A 17,922-nucleotide genomic window follows, 5' to 3' on the forward strand; every position below is an offset into this window, starting at 1 on the left:
TTTATGTAAGGGGTGAGGGGGTTAAATAAACCATAATTTTATGTTTATCGGATGATCTGTAATCACAAAAATCTTTCTTGATAGTGTTTTCCTTAATCCTTTAAAATACTCCTGGCAAATCAGCTTATTTTATTTCTTAACAATTATTAATTTGAGGATTTTTATTACATTATTTTATTTATTTTTTTTTTAAATAAATAAAAATAAAACACAATAAAGATTTAGCTGTAAGTTCCATTAAAATAACAAAGTCCAGTTTTCTGTTGATATCAATTTCCAAGCTTCCAGTCTTCTCATCAGAATCTAACTCTGCATGTCATCTGAAAAGTCAGTTACATTACTAATGAACAGATGATTTCACAATATGTCCCCAGTGATCATGAAAAGTAGCAGTGGTCATATTACTGATAAGAGACTCATGAAAAATAAATTAATTTTGCTTCTGACTTTACTGCAACAGTATACTTTTCCTGCTCTTGAAAAAAAAATCAATTACCAACATATTATTGAGATAGAAAATTGATACTCTGGTGTTTATTCTGTAATCTCTGAGTGGTAGAATAATGTGTCTTGTATAACAACTTAATTTTTAAATGATGAAAAGCTTTTCATAAGTTCAGAAACTGACATGTGAATAGTTCCTCTTTCTCTAGGAAATTTATAATTTCTACTGGTGATATTAATGTGGTAGAAATTGTTTTTATCTAGATGCTCGATTATTTACTTGTTTACAACTATTGAAAATAGTAACATTAAAGAAGTCAGACTACAATTATTGTCGTATTTCTTTTTCCTTTATAAAATGTAATCATTTTTAAACAATATGACAATTTTGCTGGCATAGTCAATTCATGTAATACATCTAAATGTAAGGGTTCACTTACTTCATTAAAAGATTTATTCCCAGTACATAGGGGATATTTAAATTATTCTAAATTTTTTTAACCTACAACAATATATTTCAATTTATTAATTTTTACTTTTTTAATAAAGTTAGTTAATATGTTACTCATTTGCTAAAAATTTTGAATAATAGAATTTCTTCTATTGAAAGATCTTAGGGATCTGGTACACAATTTTTTGTTATTTTTATCCAGCTACTTGGAGCACTGACACATTCCTTACATAGATCTTTATTTGACTGTCAACTGATTTGCCAAAATTTCAGATTTGTCCAAAAGTGAAAAACATAATTTATATTTAACAATTTTAATAAGATACAATCATAAAAAATGTATTTTCATACCTTTTTTGTTTTCAGTCACGTATACTACAAGTGGTTCTATTACTACCTCATAATTTGCATCTAAACAGCAAGTGTTGTGATATAAATCAGCTTCTTTTGGTTTTATCACTACTAGTAAATTATTCTACTAGACAATTTTTTCTTAAGTAATATAAAAAAATGTCTAAAAGCTTAATTCATTTTATGCTTTTACATCATTTCCATCATAAACCTCTGGACCATCCTTCACTTCTAAACTCATTTTAATGTTTATAAATTTCCTTTTTAATACATATTTTAAACTGTCATTTTGTTAGAATCCATGCCACTTTATAGAGGTAAAGAGTATAAATCATAATCATTTTGCTGGACTGTAACTGTTTTTGAGCTTACATTGATTAATCTATTGCTATAGCAGAGCATTCAGTTACTGTCATTGGGATATTTAACATAACTTTCAAACTGAAATTACTGCTACAGTTTTTAGTCAGTTAGTACCATCATTTTCTTTTAAAATTTCTCTATTAAAATCACCCACTAATATTATTTCCTCTGTTATCTTCCTTAATTAATATCTAATAAATTTAATATTGTAAAAATTAATTTAAATACTATTTTACCTATAAAAGGTTATATTTTTCTTTTTAATCGGTTACCCTGTTACGTCCAATTTACTTCTAATATTTTTCTCTACATTAAATCCATCTGCGTTTTTAACTTATGTAATCATAATTACATATTTATAGTATAAAGCCACCCATTACCATTACCCACAACTTTTATAAATAGCTGATACTATTCGGATTAAAATTTCTGAATTACACTTCTGTAAAATAAAAAAATCAAATACAACTCGCTTCCTATATATAGTTACGGAAGTACTTCTAAAAGATTTTTCTAAAGAATATAGTCAAATTCCTTCCTGTTAATGACACTTGTCTTAAAAAGATTATGAGTCTTTTTTGTGATTCAAAATAATGATAAGTCCTGTTTCAAATCTGATTTGCAAAGGTTGATTTAGATGTATAACCTTTTTTAATCAGTAGATGAATTTATAAATGATTTTGATAAACAATAGTATTTATTTCAGTTATTACAGTTTTTCTGAGATAATGATAAAAGTACAACATAATGAAAACCTATTTTTACATTCTGCTGGAGACCCCCCCATCAGGTTTAATGTACTCTTTACAACAGGTTTGAAGCTAATTTTTCCCATATGAAAGCTTAATTCCTGATTGTGACTAATTTATTAAATGTACTTTTTGTTCTACTTAAATGCTAGATCTACTTATTACAATGAATTTGGTTTAATTTTATGAAACATATAATTTTTCTTATTTTAAATGGCTACAAGTCACTCTTTATTATGATTATTTTGCAACTGTATCTTTGTTACTTCAGCAAATGATGTTACTTCAATCTATGTCGCTTTTTTTAATTTGTACTAAATGAAATTATTTATTCAACTTTCATCATTACTGAACTTAGTCTGTATTGTAATTGAATTTGTTATCATTCTACCGAATAGAGTAGTTATATATTCTTGCACTGAGACGATTTCATATAATGTAATAGCCTATTAGACCTAGCTGGGATTCTTTAATAGGCTTAGAGAATTTACATAGATTTTTTCGTTTTTACTCACAGATCTTCTAAATTTATTTTTGATGATGATAAATATAATAATATATTTCTCATAAAATTTATAAAGTATTTGGATAATAGATTAAAATGAAATATTTCTTATATTCGCACTGAAATCATCATGTATGTGGAATTTTCATGGATATCAACAGAAGTGGACTTGTCCAACAAGTGTTCACTTCTTCTTTAGCGTGGGATTTCAAGTATAGTATTTTCATTTCAAGCTCAATAAATCTGTAAAGGAAAGCATTTTGTTAAGCTTTTACTTTTCATAAGTTTTATTTCAATAAAGTAAATAAATTTTTTTTCTGATCAGTATATGTATTAATAATATATCAGAAACGGGTAGATATGTTTCTCCACAGATAAAAGAAAGGAACAGCTCCAGCAATCGTCTGGTGAATTGAGGGAAATCATGATAAAAACCTTCATCATAGTGGCATCGCAAAATACACGATTAATTATATAATAAAAAATACATGAATAAAGTCCATATTAATTATTTCAAATATAAACACATGAAATACTGTTAACTTAAATAGGTGTTAATTAGAAACTCATTAAAAATTAGAAGGCTTTATTTAAAAATTCATCAATTGAGTGATATTGTTTTTATAAAAAAAATAAATATCTTTAGATATCTTTTAATAGTATTTTAAATAAATCAGTGACGTGTGATATTTTCATAATCTAGAGGGACAAAATTGAATTTTCTTAACTATCTACGGAGGTTAAATTGATGTTTATTTTCAAAGGTAACAAGCCACATTACTCGAAACTAAGGTTTACAATTCAAGAAACTTTGCAAGACAATAGAAAAAAGGGTCGGACCGGTCGACTACAGGCACTCTGGCCAGTGAAGTGTTCCAAGAGATCGTGTCATTTGTCTTTGGTTGATGAATATCCTGTGTTTCTGTGTGTTAGTAGTGGTTATGTGTTATTATTTTTCTAGACGTATCAAGGTAAGTTTACATAAGATTTTACTTTACTGTTTGCTTTAATTTAATCACGAGCATCACAAGAATTGATCGTTGTTTTTCTGTTTGAGAAAAACATTTAAGTCAGTTTGAAGTCGAGTTTTAGTATATTATATCGCATTATGCTAGTGTGTACTGTGTTTTCTTAAAAGAATTACTTGTAACCTATAGGAAATATTTAAATTTGCTTGCGCATATTTGCGATTCCCAAACAAGTTTTCCTTAATTACAGATGGCTACACAAATTTCGCGTCGAAGCTTTTTCAACGTTTGGTTTGCTAATGACAAAGAATCAAGAACAGGTGTTTTGTTAAGTTATATACTGCAAGAATTTGATGTCTCGTCTCTTTCAGAAGACAGTTTAAAAGCTAAAATCAGAAGCGTTAGCCAAAAAATTGAACAAAAATTGAAAAAAAAAAAAGTTAGGTAGACACAGGCAACGCGTCCTGAAAACGAATTCTTTGTGGTTAGATGAATACATATCATTTCCTGATATTACCACTGAAAGTATAGAAACTATTTCACATCCTGGATGGAACAGAAGAACCGGCAAACCACAAAAAGACTTCGAAAGTTGCAGAACTGCAACAAAAAAACGGCAAATTCAACACACCCTGGAAACATCGAGTCAGGAAGAGATATTGATCGTGGCTGAAGTACAACTTTGCAAGGCAGGCAAAAGAAATTCAGCAGCAATTGTAAAAGAACTGTGCCATTCTTCTCCCAGAAGTACTACAGTAAAAAGAGGAAGATCTTTTCAAACCCAAAACTAAGTGGTCTTTCGGAAGACCAAGCGCTAGTTTTGATGGTCGACGCAAATCTGTGAACATATCAATATAATGTAATACGGCAGCAAAAAATAAAATACATTAGAACATGTATCCAGCTTATTATAAAATTAAAGCGGCAAAACAGCTGTACTATCAGAGTGACGTCAATACAACAGAAACCTTTGCAGAAATAAAATTGCAATCTCTGATGGATCACACTATTAAGCGATTGTTTAAAGTGCAAGAAGAGGTTCTAAAATCTATAAGAGACTTAAAAACTATGGACATAATTGTTAATTGGGTTGTGATGGGGCAGAAAAAAATAGATACAAGTGGAGATTTTGACAAATGATTTTGAGAATTGCTATGACAAAGTTTATTTAGTATATCGATGGTGCCTGTTCAGTTATACTCAGTGAATGAACAAAAAATTAAAAGTATTATATGGCAAAACCCTTTCTCATCTTCTACAAGATATTGATGTCCCATCAAGTTTATGTTTACCAAAGAAACTGTGAATGTTACAAAGACAGAAGTCGAGAAAATCAAGGAGCAAGTAACATCATTATCTACTAAAATCAGTATAAATGACATGAAAATCTTGGTAAAACCAATGTTGATATTCTGCATGATCGATGGCAAAATTTGTAATGCCATATAGCTGCATGTGCATCAACACAGACTTGTTACTTGTGTGGTGCCAAGCCTAGTGAGATAAAATATGATGACAGTAACAGAACAGTGGTCTTCAACAGAAGCTATGAAGAACAGATCCATTTAGTACAGTAATATTCAGCATACTAAATTTACATAAAGAGTAAATCAGAATCATTAAATATCTTTTGTAAAGCAAGAATGCTGACTAAAGATCTCAACTATGCTGAAGGAAAACATTTGATAAAATCTAATAATTTTTTTTCTTTAAATACCATTTGAATTACTAGAGTACAATAATGTATCTAGGTTAATTAAAAATTTAAAAGGTTAATAAATTTAGGTTAATTTTAAATTTTATTCGCTTAGCAAATTTTAAGCAGCATCAATTGTTAAGACCATTAACCTCTAATAAATGCCAAAAGTGGGAATGAAACTTTACCCTACAGCATTTAACTTTTATGGCTACAAAAACTTGAAGAATATCTGTTTTTTATCTAATAATTTTTTTATAATTATAATTTTCTATTTATCTTATTTGTTTATTAATGTAATATATATATATATATATATATATATATATATATATATGTTTTTATGTTCCGATCAGAGTAAATATTTATTTAACTGGTTTATTAAATATGGTTTAGCCACTGGCACTTAACCTTACTTCACAGTCATCAATGTTATTATCTTTTCCCTGAAATATTTAAGGTTGAGTCAACTATCAGAATGTATAGGATGTAGTTTACCATATTACCTAGAACCTGAATAAAATTCATCTTAATTTTGTTTTAGGCACTTCTCATTTAAAATACATAATGGATTGCCATTAAAATATGGTTGATAGGATTTATAATTTCTTTTATGCAATTATTAAATTTAATATTAGCATTAAAATTAAAATACAGTGTTTATTAAAAAAAATACAGATAATGTAGTTCAATATAGTATATTACACAGTTTTAACTTAAGTTCTATACAATAGCTAGTTGCACTATGTACTCAACAGGATTATTCATAAAAGAAAACTTATTCAGCTTGTTAAGTCAAGTTTTACTATACAAACAAATATGCTTCCAAAAGAAAACTTTTAGAAAGTATAACATAACTGCAGTAAAATTAAATATATATGTAAATTATATTATATAAAATCTTAAGTTTTGTCCGTAAATACTTCAGAATGCCTTATATAATTGTTTCACACAAAAATGAAGCAAGTTATTAGTTTTAATGCATTTTTTAGGATGAATTATCTAATACTGATTGATATTGTGTCTATATCTTAATGTAAAATGTTTACAGGATTCTCTCTTTACAGAGGGTTTTACAGTTTCCTCTTAATAGAAAGTAATTTTTAGAGTTTAACAATGAAGGATGAATTTTTAAATGAAAAAAATTAAAGCTTATAAAATTTGCTATAACTTTTGTAGGAAATATTACTTCAAATCTGACCCAGAATGTTACCCTCCTGATAATAAATAAACAGAATAACACCAGGCTGTTATTGCCATAAACTTAAAAACAGTCTGCAGTACTTTGAAATCAGTGCACCAACATGGTCCATAATGTATAACACTATGACTGAAGCGAAACCCTAAAAGCAGGACTCAGGCTTTCAACAAAATATATGACATTAGACTTACATGTTTGCATATGACACAAACTGAAACTACTTTCACAAAAAAAAGAATATCCATAAAAAAAATAAAATTTAATAATTTGCCGATTGCTAATTACAAGTCAAGTTTACACAAATAAAAGCAAACTCAAAACACACACATACATACAGTCCATCCTTGGCCATCCTGAAGGTTGAGGGTGCAGTTGCAGTTAACAAGTTTTGATACTATCTTAGCATGACCTTCTTTAGCAGCAAACATTAATGCTGAGATGTGATGTCGTTCAGTTGCATTTACATCAGCATTATATTTCACTAACAGATCAACACATTTCACTAACTTGTCCTCATTTTCTCTAGTTGATGCACAAGCAGCCATCAATGCCGTAAATCGTTCTGAAATTTAAAGTATTAAAATATAAGTTTTGAATGTTTTACATTCAAGTTGAGTCTGCAACTACCTTAGATAATTCTTTATCATAATACAGCAGTAATTGTTTAAACAGACAATCCTATTAAATAATTACTCAGAATAATTGAATTTAGAATAACTGTCATACTGAAACAAAAATTTTCAACAGATAATTTGGAATGTTTTCTCTGCAACTGCATACTGTAAATCTTTCATCCATTCTAGAGTAATTTATTAACATTTTAATTTCATGCAATACATCTAAACTCCTCTGATTAAGGTAAACATTATGAAACCAAATACAGTAAATATACTTGTTTATCAATATGTTAACAAGTAAAAAAAAAATTGAGCAACTACTTTAAAACTAAATAACTTATTCAATAAATTAATGTTATTAGAATTACTATTAATTAATGAATTTAACCTACACACAAAAGAATATAACAAATGAATATTCTTTGAAATAACTTATTAAAATAAAATTATTTTCCCATTTATACAACTAAAGCATTAAAAAAAATCCAATGGAAAAGTAATGCTATTAAATACAAACTTTTTACTGTTATTAAGTATTAGTGTCATTAACCTTACATATATCATCAGATTACATAATAAATTAAATTTAGTCAATTATTCATGAATGGTATGATGACATCCAAAATGAAATACAATAAGCTGTGTTGTTTTGAAGTAAATATTTTCAGTTTATCAAATGTTGTATTTTTAGTTAACCCTAAATCTAGGGTTAATCTTAATTTTTGTTTTAAGCAAAAAATAAAAAAACTCAAACACACGGGTACATATAAATTTACACACACTGATAATTAAAAAAATGAGGCACCATTCATTGATTTCATCAGACTAAATCAATCAATCTTTAACCAACTATTCAAGTTTTTTAGTATTTTTCATAATTTCAGTTCATATTTTGTAAACATAACTAACTCAATTAAAATGATATTTAACTTTCTAATTAACATATACTCAACCTGTATCTGATCCACCTTTTTTACAATAAACATTTGACTGAAATTAAACTCATTATTTAATTATTATACTAGCAGTCAACTCTTGTTATTTGAAGATTACAATTTAACTAATATATTAAGCTCAATTAAGCTGTGTTTGAATAATAACAAACACAGTCTTGTAGTATATAGTACTACCATAGTACTGCAGAGCTGGGGCTTATCAATAAAACATCTTTCTTTCACATTGTGTTTTGTGACAACTGATTGCTAAATGAACAATTTAAATATATATAAATTGATGGATTATAATATTTATATTTTGTTATAAATAAGAGGAACATGTCTTTTTCTGACACAGAAAAATCAGCGGATCGTTCAACTAACAAAATTACATTTATGTATCCTATCATTATCAATATGAACAAGCCTGATTTTTTTATGCTTACTTTCTGTTTAACTGGGCTCTAGTATGGAATAGTTAAGCTTGCTATGCTACCTTTGATACCATTAGAAAGATTATGTAAATCCTAACAGGATAAAAATAACAGACACAATAAACACTGCTTTTACTTCACTCGATTTTCATCAGATGTACCCAGAACAATCAAATTAAATGTTGCTCACTGGATTTATTATAATCAAACAATATGGATACTGAGATTAATGAACATTTGTTAAATTATTACTCAATTTTAAAAATAATTATAAATTAATCTCAAAGAAGTTTTAAACTGAAACAACTTAGAGGCTGTGTGATTTACTATCATGATTGTTATAAAATAATAAATAATAAAATGGGAGCCAATTGCTTTGGTTTTGTATACACAGTAGCAAAATTATTTTTAAAAATCTAATTTTACAGTATTCAGTAATCACAAAAAGTATGTATTTCACAATAACAGTAATCACAAAATTATGTAACAATTAACATACATAAATCATCTAAAACATAGTTATAGTTGTCAGTGAAAAGTGTAGCATGCATTGTTCTAGTACTCTGCATGAAGTGTTCATTTAAAAAATATTCCCAACTTTTTCAGTTGCATTATGGCCAATTTATGTTAGAATTATACATTATATTAATAACACATACTACAGATAGATCTATAAAATTAGTATATTATGTGTAAATTGTTTACTTTACCCACCACATTTCAATTAAAAAGATATTCTATCATAGCTTTAAGATAAAAAAAAAATCTTAAAAATTAACATTACATTACAAAACAATGATTTCATAAAGCAAAATAAAACAGAATAGGCCTATTGAATTAACTCAGAATAAAACTCTCTAACTAAATTCAATTACTAAAACAAAAACATTTGTTCCATTAAACAAGGACTTTATTGTGACCAGCAAAATTAACTAGATGGTCTAGAAATATGAACTGAATTTTTATTGGAAAACTCAATATATTGTACAACTAGGACCCATTCATACTTTTAATCCAGAAATTACTCATTACTCTTATTGCTGTATATTTCATTCTGCTCAAAACCATTTATGTTTAGAATAATTTTTTATGACAGTAAAATTAATCATTTTCACATAGCTAATAAATAATCTTAGATATTTTTGGAGTATTTCAAATAGTATATAAATTTTATTTTAATAGGTAGATGAATATACAACAGTAAATATGATCATAGATATTACTGCGTGCAATGACAAATTTACTTAAAGTACTGTTAAACATGTCATTTTATAAAAAAATTGAGATAAAAAGCAAGTGGCCTAAAATGAAACAACCGTACTGGAAATGTAACTCAACTAACGTTACTGCAAAGGCACACAAATATTGAACTCTATTACTCACTTCACCATAGCTATCTCTTTTCACAAGTGCTGAGCCCCACACTACCTCTTGTATTTTATTTAAAATCCATATTATATAAAAGAGAAATTGCCATAGTTTAACTGATATTCTTGGTTTTGAGGTTAACGTTTTTAAAAATCAAAGTTGTTAACAATTTACAAAATGTTTTCTTAATTTATGTAAAGAAATTCATGATTAATATGGCCTTTAAAATTACCGAGTTTTATCCACAGTAATAGGTACCGGAATGTATTCATACATAAAATAATATACTATTTATTCATATATTCATTTATAAAAGTTTATTTATAAATTCATAAATATTAACAAGGTTCATTTATAAAGGTTTAAAGCTTTATATATTCATAAATAAAGGTTCTAATAATTTATTAACACCTTGCAAGCAAGTACATTAATACGTTTTTCTAGATGTATTTATCATGTCTTTTTAATAATTTTTATAAAATCCTGCACAATTGAAGTGCTATAAAGTATATTCGAATGATAAAAAATTCAGAATATATTGGGAAAAATGCTAAAGAGCATCAAAAGTTTTTAAAATCTATTTAAAAATAACCTGCTTTTTTGTTATAACTTTATATATTAGATGATTACAAAAGAGATAAACAAAATTACTTGTAACATAATCATTCAGTCATAATATTACTATATAACCTCTATATTAACAGAATGAGAGAAAAGATGCATAGATGGAATAATATACCACCGTGTTGGTCTAGTGTGAACGCGTGTCACAGTCAGCTGATTTCGAAGTCAAGAGTTCCAAGTTCAAATCCTAGTAAAGGCTAGACTTTTATACGGATTTGAATACTAAATCGTGTATAACAGTGTTCTTTGGTGGTTGGGTTTCAATTAACCACACATCTCAGAAAAGGTCGACCTGAGACTGTACAAGACTACACTTCACTTACACTCATACATACGGTCTGTAAATAAAGTAATGAGTATTTTTTTCTGCAGCCGAAGTGGCAACACTGTAAAGTTACGAGTAAACATATTGTTATATGAACAGCTGATTTATATTAGGTATTAGTATTTTTAATCTATTGTTGCCACGTAAGACGTAAACAAACTTCCTGAAACGAGTTTTTGTTGTGCGTTACAAAAATGAGTGATACTAATTATGAGCAACGTTGTGCAATCAAGTTTTTTTTGTTAAATTCGGTGAGAATGCTACTGAAACTTTTTCAAAATTGAAAATGGCGTATGGTGATGAAGCTCTGTCACAAGCCCAAGTTTTTAGGTGTTTTAAAGCATTATCAAATAGCCGGGAATCAGTTACGGACGATCCACGCTCTGGAAGACCGTTAACGTCAAAAAGTGACTACAATGTTGAGCGAATCACAGACTTAATACGGTACGACGCGATTAACTGTCATAATGTCTGCAGAACAATTTAATTTGAACTGTACCACAGTCCATCAAATTTTGACAAACGAATTGGACATGAAAAAAATTAGTGCAGAAATGGTCCCAAAAAACTTCACTATTGAACTGAAAAACAACAGGGTGGAAGTGTGCCGCGATTTTCTAGGGCAAATTGAAACTGATCCGGTTTTTTTACAAAAAATGTTATTATTGGTGATAAATCTTAGTTTTTTAAGTACGACTCAGAAAAAAATGCCAGAACAAGGAGTGGGACACTTCAAACTCACCACATCGCAAAAATGAGCAAATCAAAAATCAAAACCATGCTAATTTGTTTCTTCGGTAGTAATGGCATTGTCCATAAGAACATTTTGCTTATAGGTCAGACTGAAGTCAGTATGTTTACTGAGAAATTCTTGCAACACTGCAGAAAAGAGTTGTCCAAGTGAGACCAGCCATCAAAGATAACTGGATGCTACAACATGACAATGCACCTTGTCACACTGCATTCTCAGTTAATGAGTTTTTGGCAAAGAGAACATTTCTGTAGTTCCTCAACTACCTTATTCACCTGACTTGAGTCTCTCCGACTTTTTCCTGTTCCCAGCTTTAAAAACAGGACACCAAAGGAACACCATTTTGGAATAATAGAAAACATAAAAATAAATGTAACCAACTATCTGAAGGATATTCAGTTTCCGAGTTCCAACACTGCTAAGAAGAGTGAGAAAACCATTTGAAGTGTTGCGTGGCTTCCCAAGGGAACTACTTCAAAGGTGATATGAGCCTGTGTATAATTGGATTGTAAATAAAAAGTTTTTCTGAACCAGTCTCATTACTTTATTTACAGATCTTGTTTCATCCTCCTTCATTCATCCTCTGAAGTAATAATCCTCTGATGGTGATTCCCAGAGGCTAAACGGGAAAAAATGGAATAATGTATATATATATATATACTAGGAGTATAGATATACTCTAGTGGAGTATACATATAGACCACACAGATCACTTCAAGTAATGGTCTCTTACTGAAAAATAGATTGTTCTGCGGTAGGAGTATTTACTAATTTTTTTTTTCATGTTTCACTGTCAAGCAGTTGTTTAATACTATTCACTGTCGACAGTATTGACCACTTTTGAAACTAGCTGCAAAAAATATTAATAGCAACCATTTTGATAAGGATTTTGTAGCCTACATTTTTTTAAGTCAAAACATTTTTGTTTTGACATAAACATGCCCTTTAAAATGATTAGTAAAAATTCTATCTTTCTATTTAAATGTTTTGAACTGTTCTCATTGGGCTTTGGGTGTGGTGGTCTTATACAGAAAAATCAATTGTTTTGAGATAGGAGCATTTGCTAAATTTCATTTTCTGTGTTTAAAAGTTGTAAAGTTAGTTAACGGTTGCAATACTTTATTAACAGCTTGTATGTAAATAGATTAATATGCTTTCCTGGAGGTGTTTAGCTTACCTTTTTTATAAAGTCCTGTGCAAGTGAAGTGCTATAAAGTGTATTCTAATGATAAACAATTAACTAGTTCAGAATACGCTTTATGTTAAATAATGCACTCGATTTTAATCTACTAAGAAATTGTTCATTAACATTGTAAAAATGAATTTTAATTGTTTTTGAATTACTACTACAAAAAATCACATAATCAAGTCAGTCCAAGTACAAATTGATGTCAGAATAAAATCATTATTGACCTCTTGACTTCATTCTGTAGATATGAGTTTTAATAATAATTATATACAATTATGCATACATAATACAGTTAGTATGTAGACATATATTATTTTACGTATGAAGACATTCTGATACCTATTCCTGTGCAAACTTGCTCAATTTAATTGCCGCATTAATCATGAAACAGCATCACTAATTGTACTTAATTAAGATGACAAATAGGTTGAATATTAAAGCATTCAGAAACTTTTAAAAAATCGACAGTCACCAATTATTCAGTATTATAAAACTTCATTTTTAATTAAGATATTAATTTTTTAAACAAATTAAGGAAAAATAACATAATAAATAATTTTTATGAAAATGATGTAATTTCATTGCTTATTTCCTAAAACCAACACTTACATAATATAATTATCAAGCAGTTTTTATTATAATTAGAATTCATTTATTTCTTAAAAAACAATAACAGTTCTCAGTATCAGCAGATAGTTCAAAGTTAAAAAAAAACTGGTGAATAAGCATCCTGCATTTGACTTCCCACCACACAAACTTACCACAAATGATACATATACAATATTTTCTATAGAATGCTTTTCTCAAAGATTTACTAAGCGAATACACATTTAAAATTTTTAAAAATTCATATATTTTATTTATTATGAACACAAAATATTTTTTCCTAGCCACAAAAATGACACGATAAAAATAGAAACATTTACACAGCTCAGTAAAGTAATACCCATATATAATATCTAGTAAAATATTCATTCAGCATTTCATTTTTTAGGTACTGTATCTCAACAGCTATTAACAATCTCACATGAGATACCAATCACAGCAGAAAATAGAACAGCCATTGTTACAAATAGCGAGCACCAAATGCCAAACTTACTAAGGAAATTAGGAAGTTTTCTATTAGCTTCTTCACTATGCCAAAAATACTGTTCCCAGAATCGCAAGCCTATCTAAACGTGGGAAATATTCAACCCTGCAAGTGAAACCTCCACTCTGTCTCTACAGGGGCTGGTTGTATGATGAACATTAATACTCTGAAGGAAAGCAATTTTAATTAACGCTTATAATTAGTACAAATGTCAGCTTATATGTAAAGTGCTTTACAAGTCTTAGGAACATAAGATTGATTAAGATAATTTGTTTAAAGTAACAAATAATAATTACTTCTTTTTATAATAATATACAAAACGAAAACGATATATGAAACAAAAAGGATATATATAGGTGTGTGTGTATATATATATATATATCCAATCAGTAGTAGCTATTTATACAACATAAAATACAGATTATCTGTATCACAAATAAAAAAAAATGTTAATTTAATCATCTTAAGGTAAAAGATACGTAAGCAGTTATAACTCACGGCTAGATATCTTTTTACACAAAAACATTTGTATTAAAGTATTGAAATATTGGTTAAATCTGAATTGCATTATATAAAAATAATGTTTGTTTGTTTGGAGGTAATCTCAGGAACTAATTTTAAATCTTATTTTATCAACTTAAAAGCTTACTTCTTTCCAAACGTCATAACTTGGGATGATACAGTAACACGCAAATTAAGCTAAACGCAAGAAATTTGTTTGCTTTTTTTGTGTTTAGGCTGTAATGTTTGACCACATTTTCTTTGTTCTCATAGTAACAAGAGGCTACATTCTTTATTTAATAACTGGCAGGCATTAAACAGTGTTTTATAAAAATTAAATTTTCATAAAACAATTTAATTTCTATTTTTTTTATCTCCAATTTTGTGCTAGTTAAACTAACACGACCTTGCAACAGCACGAACTAAAATGTTGTTTGTAAAAATTGGAAAGAAGGATAATGTTACATACACATTTATTACTATTTTTAGTCAAATAATAACCTCTAATGGACCTCTACTGACATATTTCAAGGACAATTTTATTATTCAAAATACTCTCAAAGAAACTGTAGACTTTAATAAAAATGACTGTTTTGTTATAATTGCTAGCAGGAATTATTTAAATATACTAACAACAATAATGTAAAAAAGAAATGAAAAAATCCATTATCTGACTGTTACATGTTTGTATAAGTACATATAATATTTGCCAGTCAGTAACGCATTGTGATTATTTTTTAAATTTATAATTCTTGTAAGTTTTTGTTACATAGCCGCTGAAATAGGCAATGCACTTTATACTTTGGGTATAGTTGTTATCAATTAATGGTTCATTAATTGCCTTCTTTTCAATATATATAATCTACCATGTATCTGGCATATCTTTACCGCAGTATATACTGACATATTTAATTAAACAAAAGTTTAATTTGAATACAATTGTTTGTGTACTAACTGACCTTTACGTTTCAGGTGATCAATCTATTTTAATTTATTATTAATTTTAATTAATTCATCACCTCCCCCACAACAGTAACCATTGTAAAAAATTAGAGTTCTTATTATAGCTTAATTTTCTAAAAACAAGTGCACAAAACAACCAAAATGTATTTATTGAAGTAATTAATTGAAAAAAAAGGACAAAATGTAAAATAAAATTTTGCTACATTTCACAGTAAATACATCAGTTACCTTTATGAAAGTCTGGATCAGCACCTACTTTTAAGAGATATTCTACCACATCTGGATGACCCATTGAACAAGCAAACAGTAAAGGACTCCATCCTCCTTTCAATGTCTGATTGACAGATATTCCTAAAACAATTTTACATTTAAAAGCATCTTTTATTAAAAAAAATTAGTACTTTGTTAAAGCAGAGTTCTGTATGGTACAAACAAGAAATATAAGTATTAACCGCTGAATATTACACAAAACAACACAATTAAAAGTATACTTTATTATGCACACGGAATGCAGAAGCTAATTAATTAAATGCATTTTTAATAACAATTTTGTAAGAAGATTTCATAAATAGATCGTAAAATGTATATACTTATTAAATTTCGCATTTTTAAACAGATACATAAAACAACAAAACTGCCGTGAATTGTAAGTATATAATGAAACGACATACGCTTCTAAAATATAGACCTAAATAAACAAACATATGTAAATGCTTACATATGTTCTACAAACATACGATATGCTTGTAGAACAGCAAAAATTTAAAATTTTAGATTAATTGATACGTGATACACTACAACAGGTAGTGTACCTTTCAATAATCGTTAGTAAAGTTGTAGAAAATTAAGTTCATAATCAATATCGTAATTTGAAGTTAAGTGTTCTGACTTGGTAGGGAATTTGGAAGGTTACAAAAATATACACTCACGCATACGACTAACCTAAATTCAAATTAATATTTTTTAGAATAAAATCATTATTTAGTAGACTAGTGAACCGAGCCAAAACTGTCCCAATATATAAAACAGACCACATTGACAGTTAATTTTGGTAGGTTTACTGATAAATTTTGTTTAAACCGAAATTTTATAACTAGAAGTCTTGATTAAATAAATTAAACCATAAAACAATATGACTTTCTTCTAACAGTACCTGCTCATCATAAATTTAACAATTTTGTTAGGATTGAAGGTATAAATACGCCAGATAGTGATCCCAAAAGGTACAAATGTCATTTTTTAATAAGGATCAATATTCATGAGTTTCCTTACAAAAATTAGATAACACCGAATTGTTGCATTTCATTTCGCACTTCTTTTCGTTCACTGTCGCTTTATTCTTACCTGCGCGACATTATCGGATTTGAGTGACTGGTTTAATTTTAAATCAGTTGAATAAGATGGAACTATCAAAGGATTGATGTAATAATTACAAAGGAAACATTGTTGTGTAATACGTTCAAAACAACTACACATCAAATAAAACAATATTCTATTGTGGTTAAGTCTCAATTGAAAGCGATCAACAGAAAGATAATTTTAAAGGACGGTGACTATACAAGAGGTTGATGTAATTGACTTATCAAATATATACTATTTATATTATATGAATATGTACTACTTACATTTACAAATGTCAGTAAAAAGAAAGAATTATCGTTCAAAATTTCATATACTTCTTCATATAACGACTACACAGCAAGCAACGGAGAGGGGGTGCAGATGGTACCGCGGGTCTACAGCAAGAAAGTATTATTTGAATGTTGGAATTTACAATAATAAATCTGATATTTTCTAAACTGTATGGTTTTATAACGGGATTTGAATGTGAATCAGCACTACTGATGCGATTGACTTAGTAGAGACTCGCGTGAAATAAAGCCGGTATAAATTGATGCCAGGTATCAGCCTTGACATAAGTGGAGCGTTTGATAATACTTAGTGGTTTACATTCTTAAGTATCTGTTCAATCTGCACTGTCCCCGTGATATATATGAGTTAATTCGTAATAATTTCGAAAACAAGGAAGTCGGCAAATTATAGGAGGAGAAACACTATTAAGAGCTTCGAAGGGCTGTCCGCAAGGGTCTGTTTTCGGTCCGATTTTGTGGAACCTTATAACAAACAATCTTTTAAATACCGATTTAGGAGAAGGGAATATATGTACAGCCTTCGCGGATGATATAATGCCAATAATGGGATAACAGGGCCGATATTGAAAGTCAAGCGTGTGACACCCCTAAAAAAAAAATTGAACAGGAGGAAATACACCAAGCTGCAATTTATGCTTTTTCATAAAAGCAAGCTGATAAGCTTGAAAAAAGCAAAGTAGTTCTCGGTTAGGCGAATAATCAGAGTGGATGGTACTAATCCGTACGCTGAGAAAATTAAGTATGT

General features: G+C 28.5%; 2 protein-coding genes across 8 annotated transcripts in view; one reads left to right on the top strand and one right to left on the bottom strand.

The window, feature by feature from the left end:
• LOC142323472 (solute carrier family 41 member 1) overlaps positions 1–17,922 on the top strand; it is a 185,630-nt gene that overhangs the window by 53,362 nt on the left and 114,346 nt on the right. The window lies entirely within an intron of this gene.
• The window catches only part of LOC142323473 (uncharacterized), a 125,402-nt gene that overhangs the window by 50,308 nt on the left and 57,172 nt on the right, over positions 1–17,922 (bottom strand). For all 6 annotated transcript variants that reach the window (XM_075363150.1, XM_075363148.1, XM_075363147.1 and 3 more), the window contains exons 3-4: positions 15,754–15,876; positions 7,064–7,290 (exon numbers count right to left, since the gene is read on the bottom strand). In XM_075363150.1, coding sequence (XP_075219265.1) covers positions 7,064–7,290; positions 15,754–15,817 — 291 coding nt within the window. In that variant the 5' untranslated portion in view covers positions 15,818–15,876. The remainder of the gene's footprint in view (positions 1–7,063; positions 7,291–15,753; positions 15,877–17,922) is intronic.

Source organism: Lycorma delicatula, chromosome 4 (assembly GCF_047948215.1).
Source record: "Lycorma delicatula isolate Av1 chromosome 4, ASM4794821v1, whole genome shotgun sequence".
In the NCBI taxonomy this organism is placed as follows: Eukaryota; Metazoa; Arthropoda; class Insecta; order Hemiptera; family Fulgoridae; genus Lycorma; species Lycorma delicatula.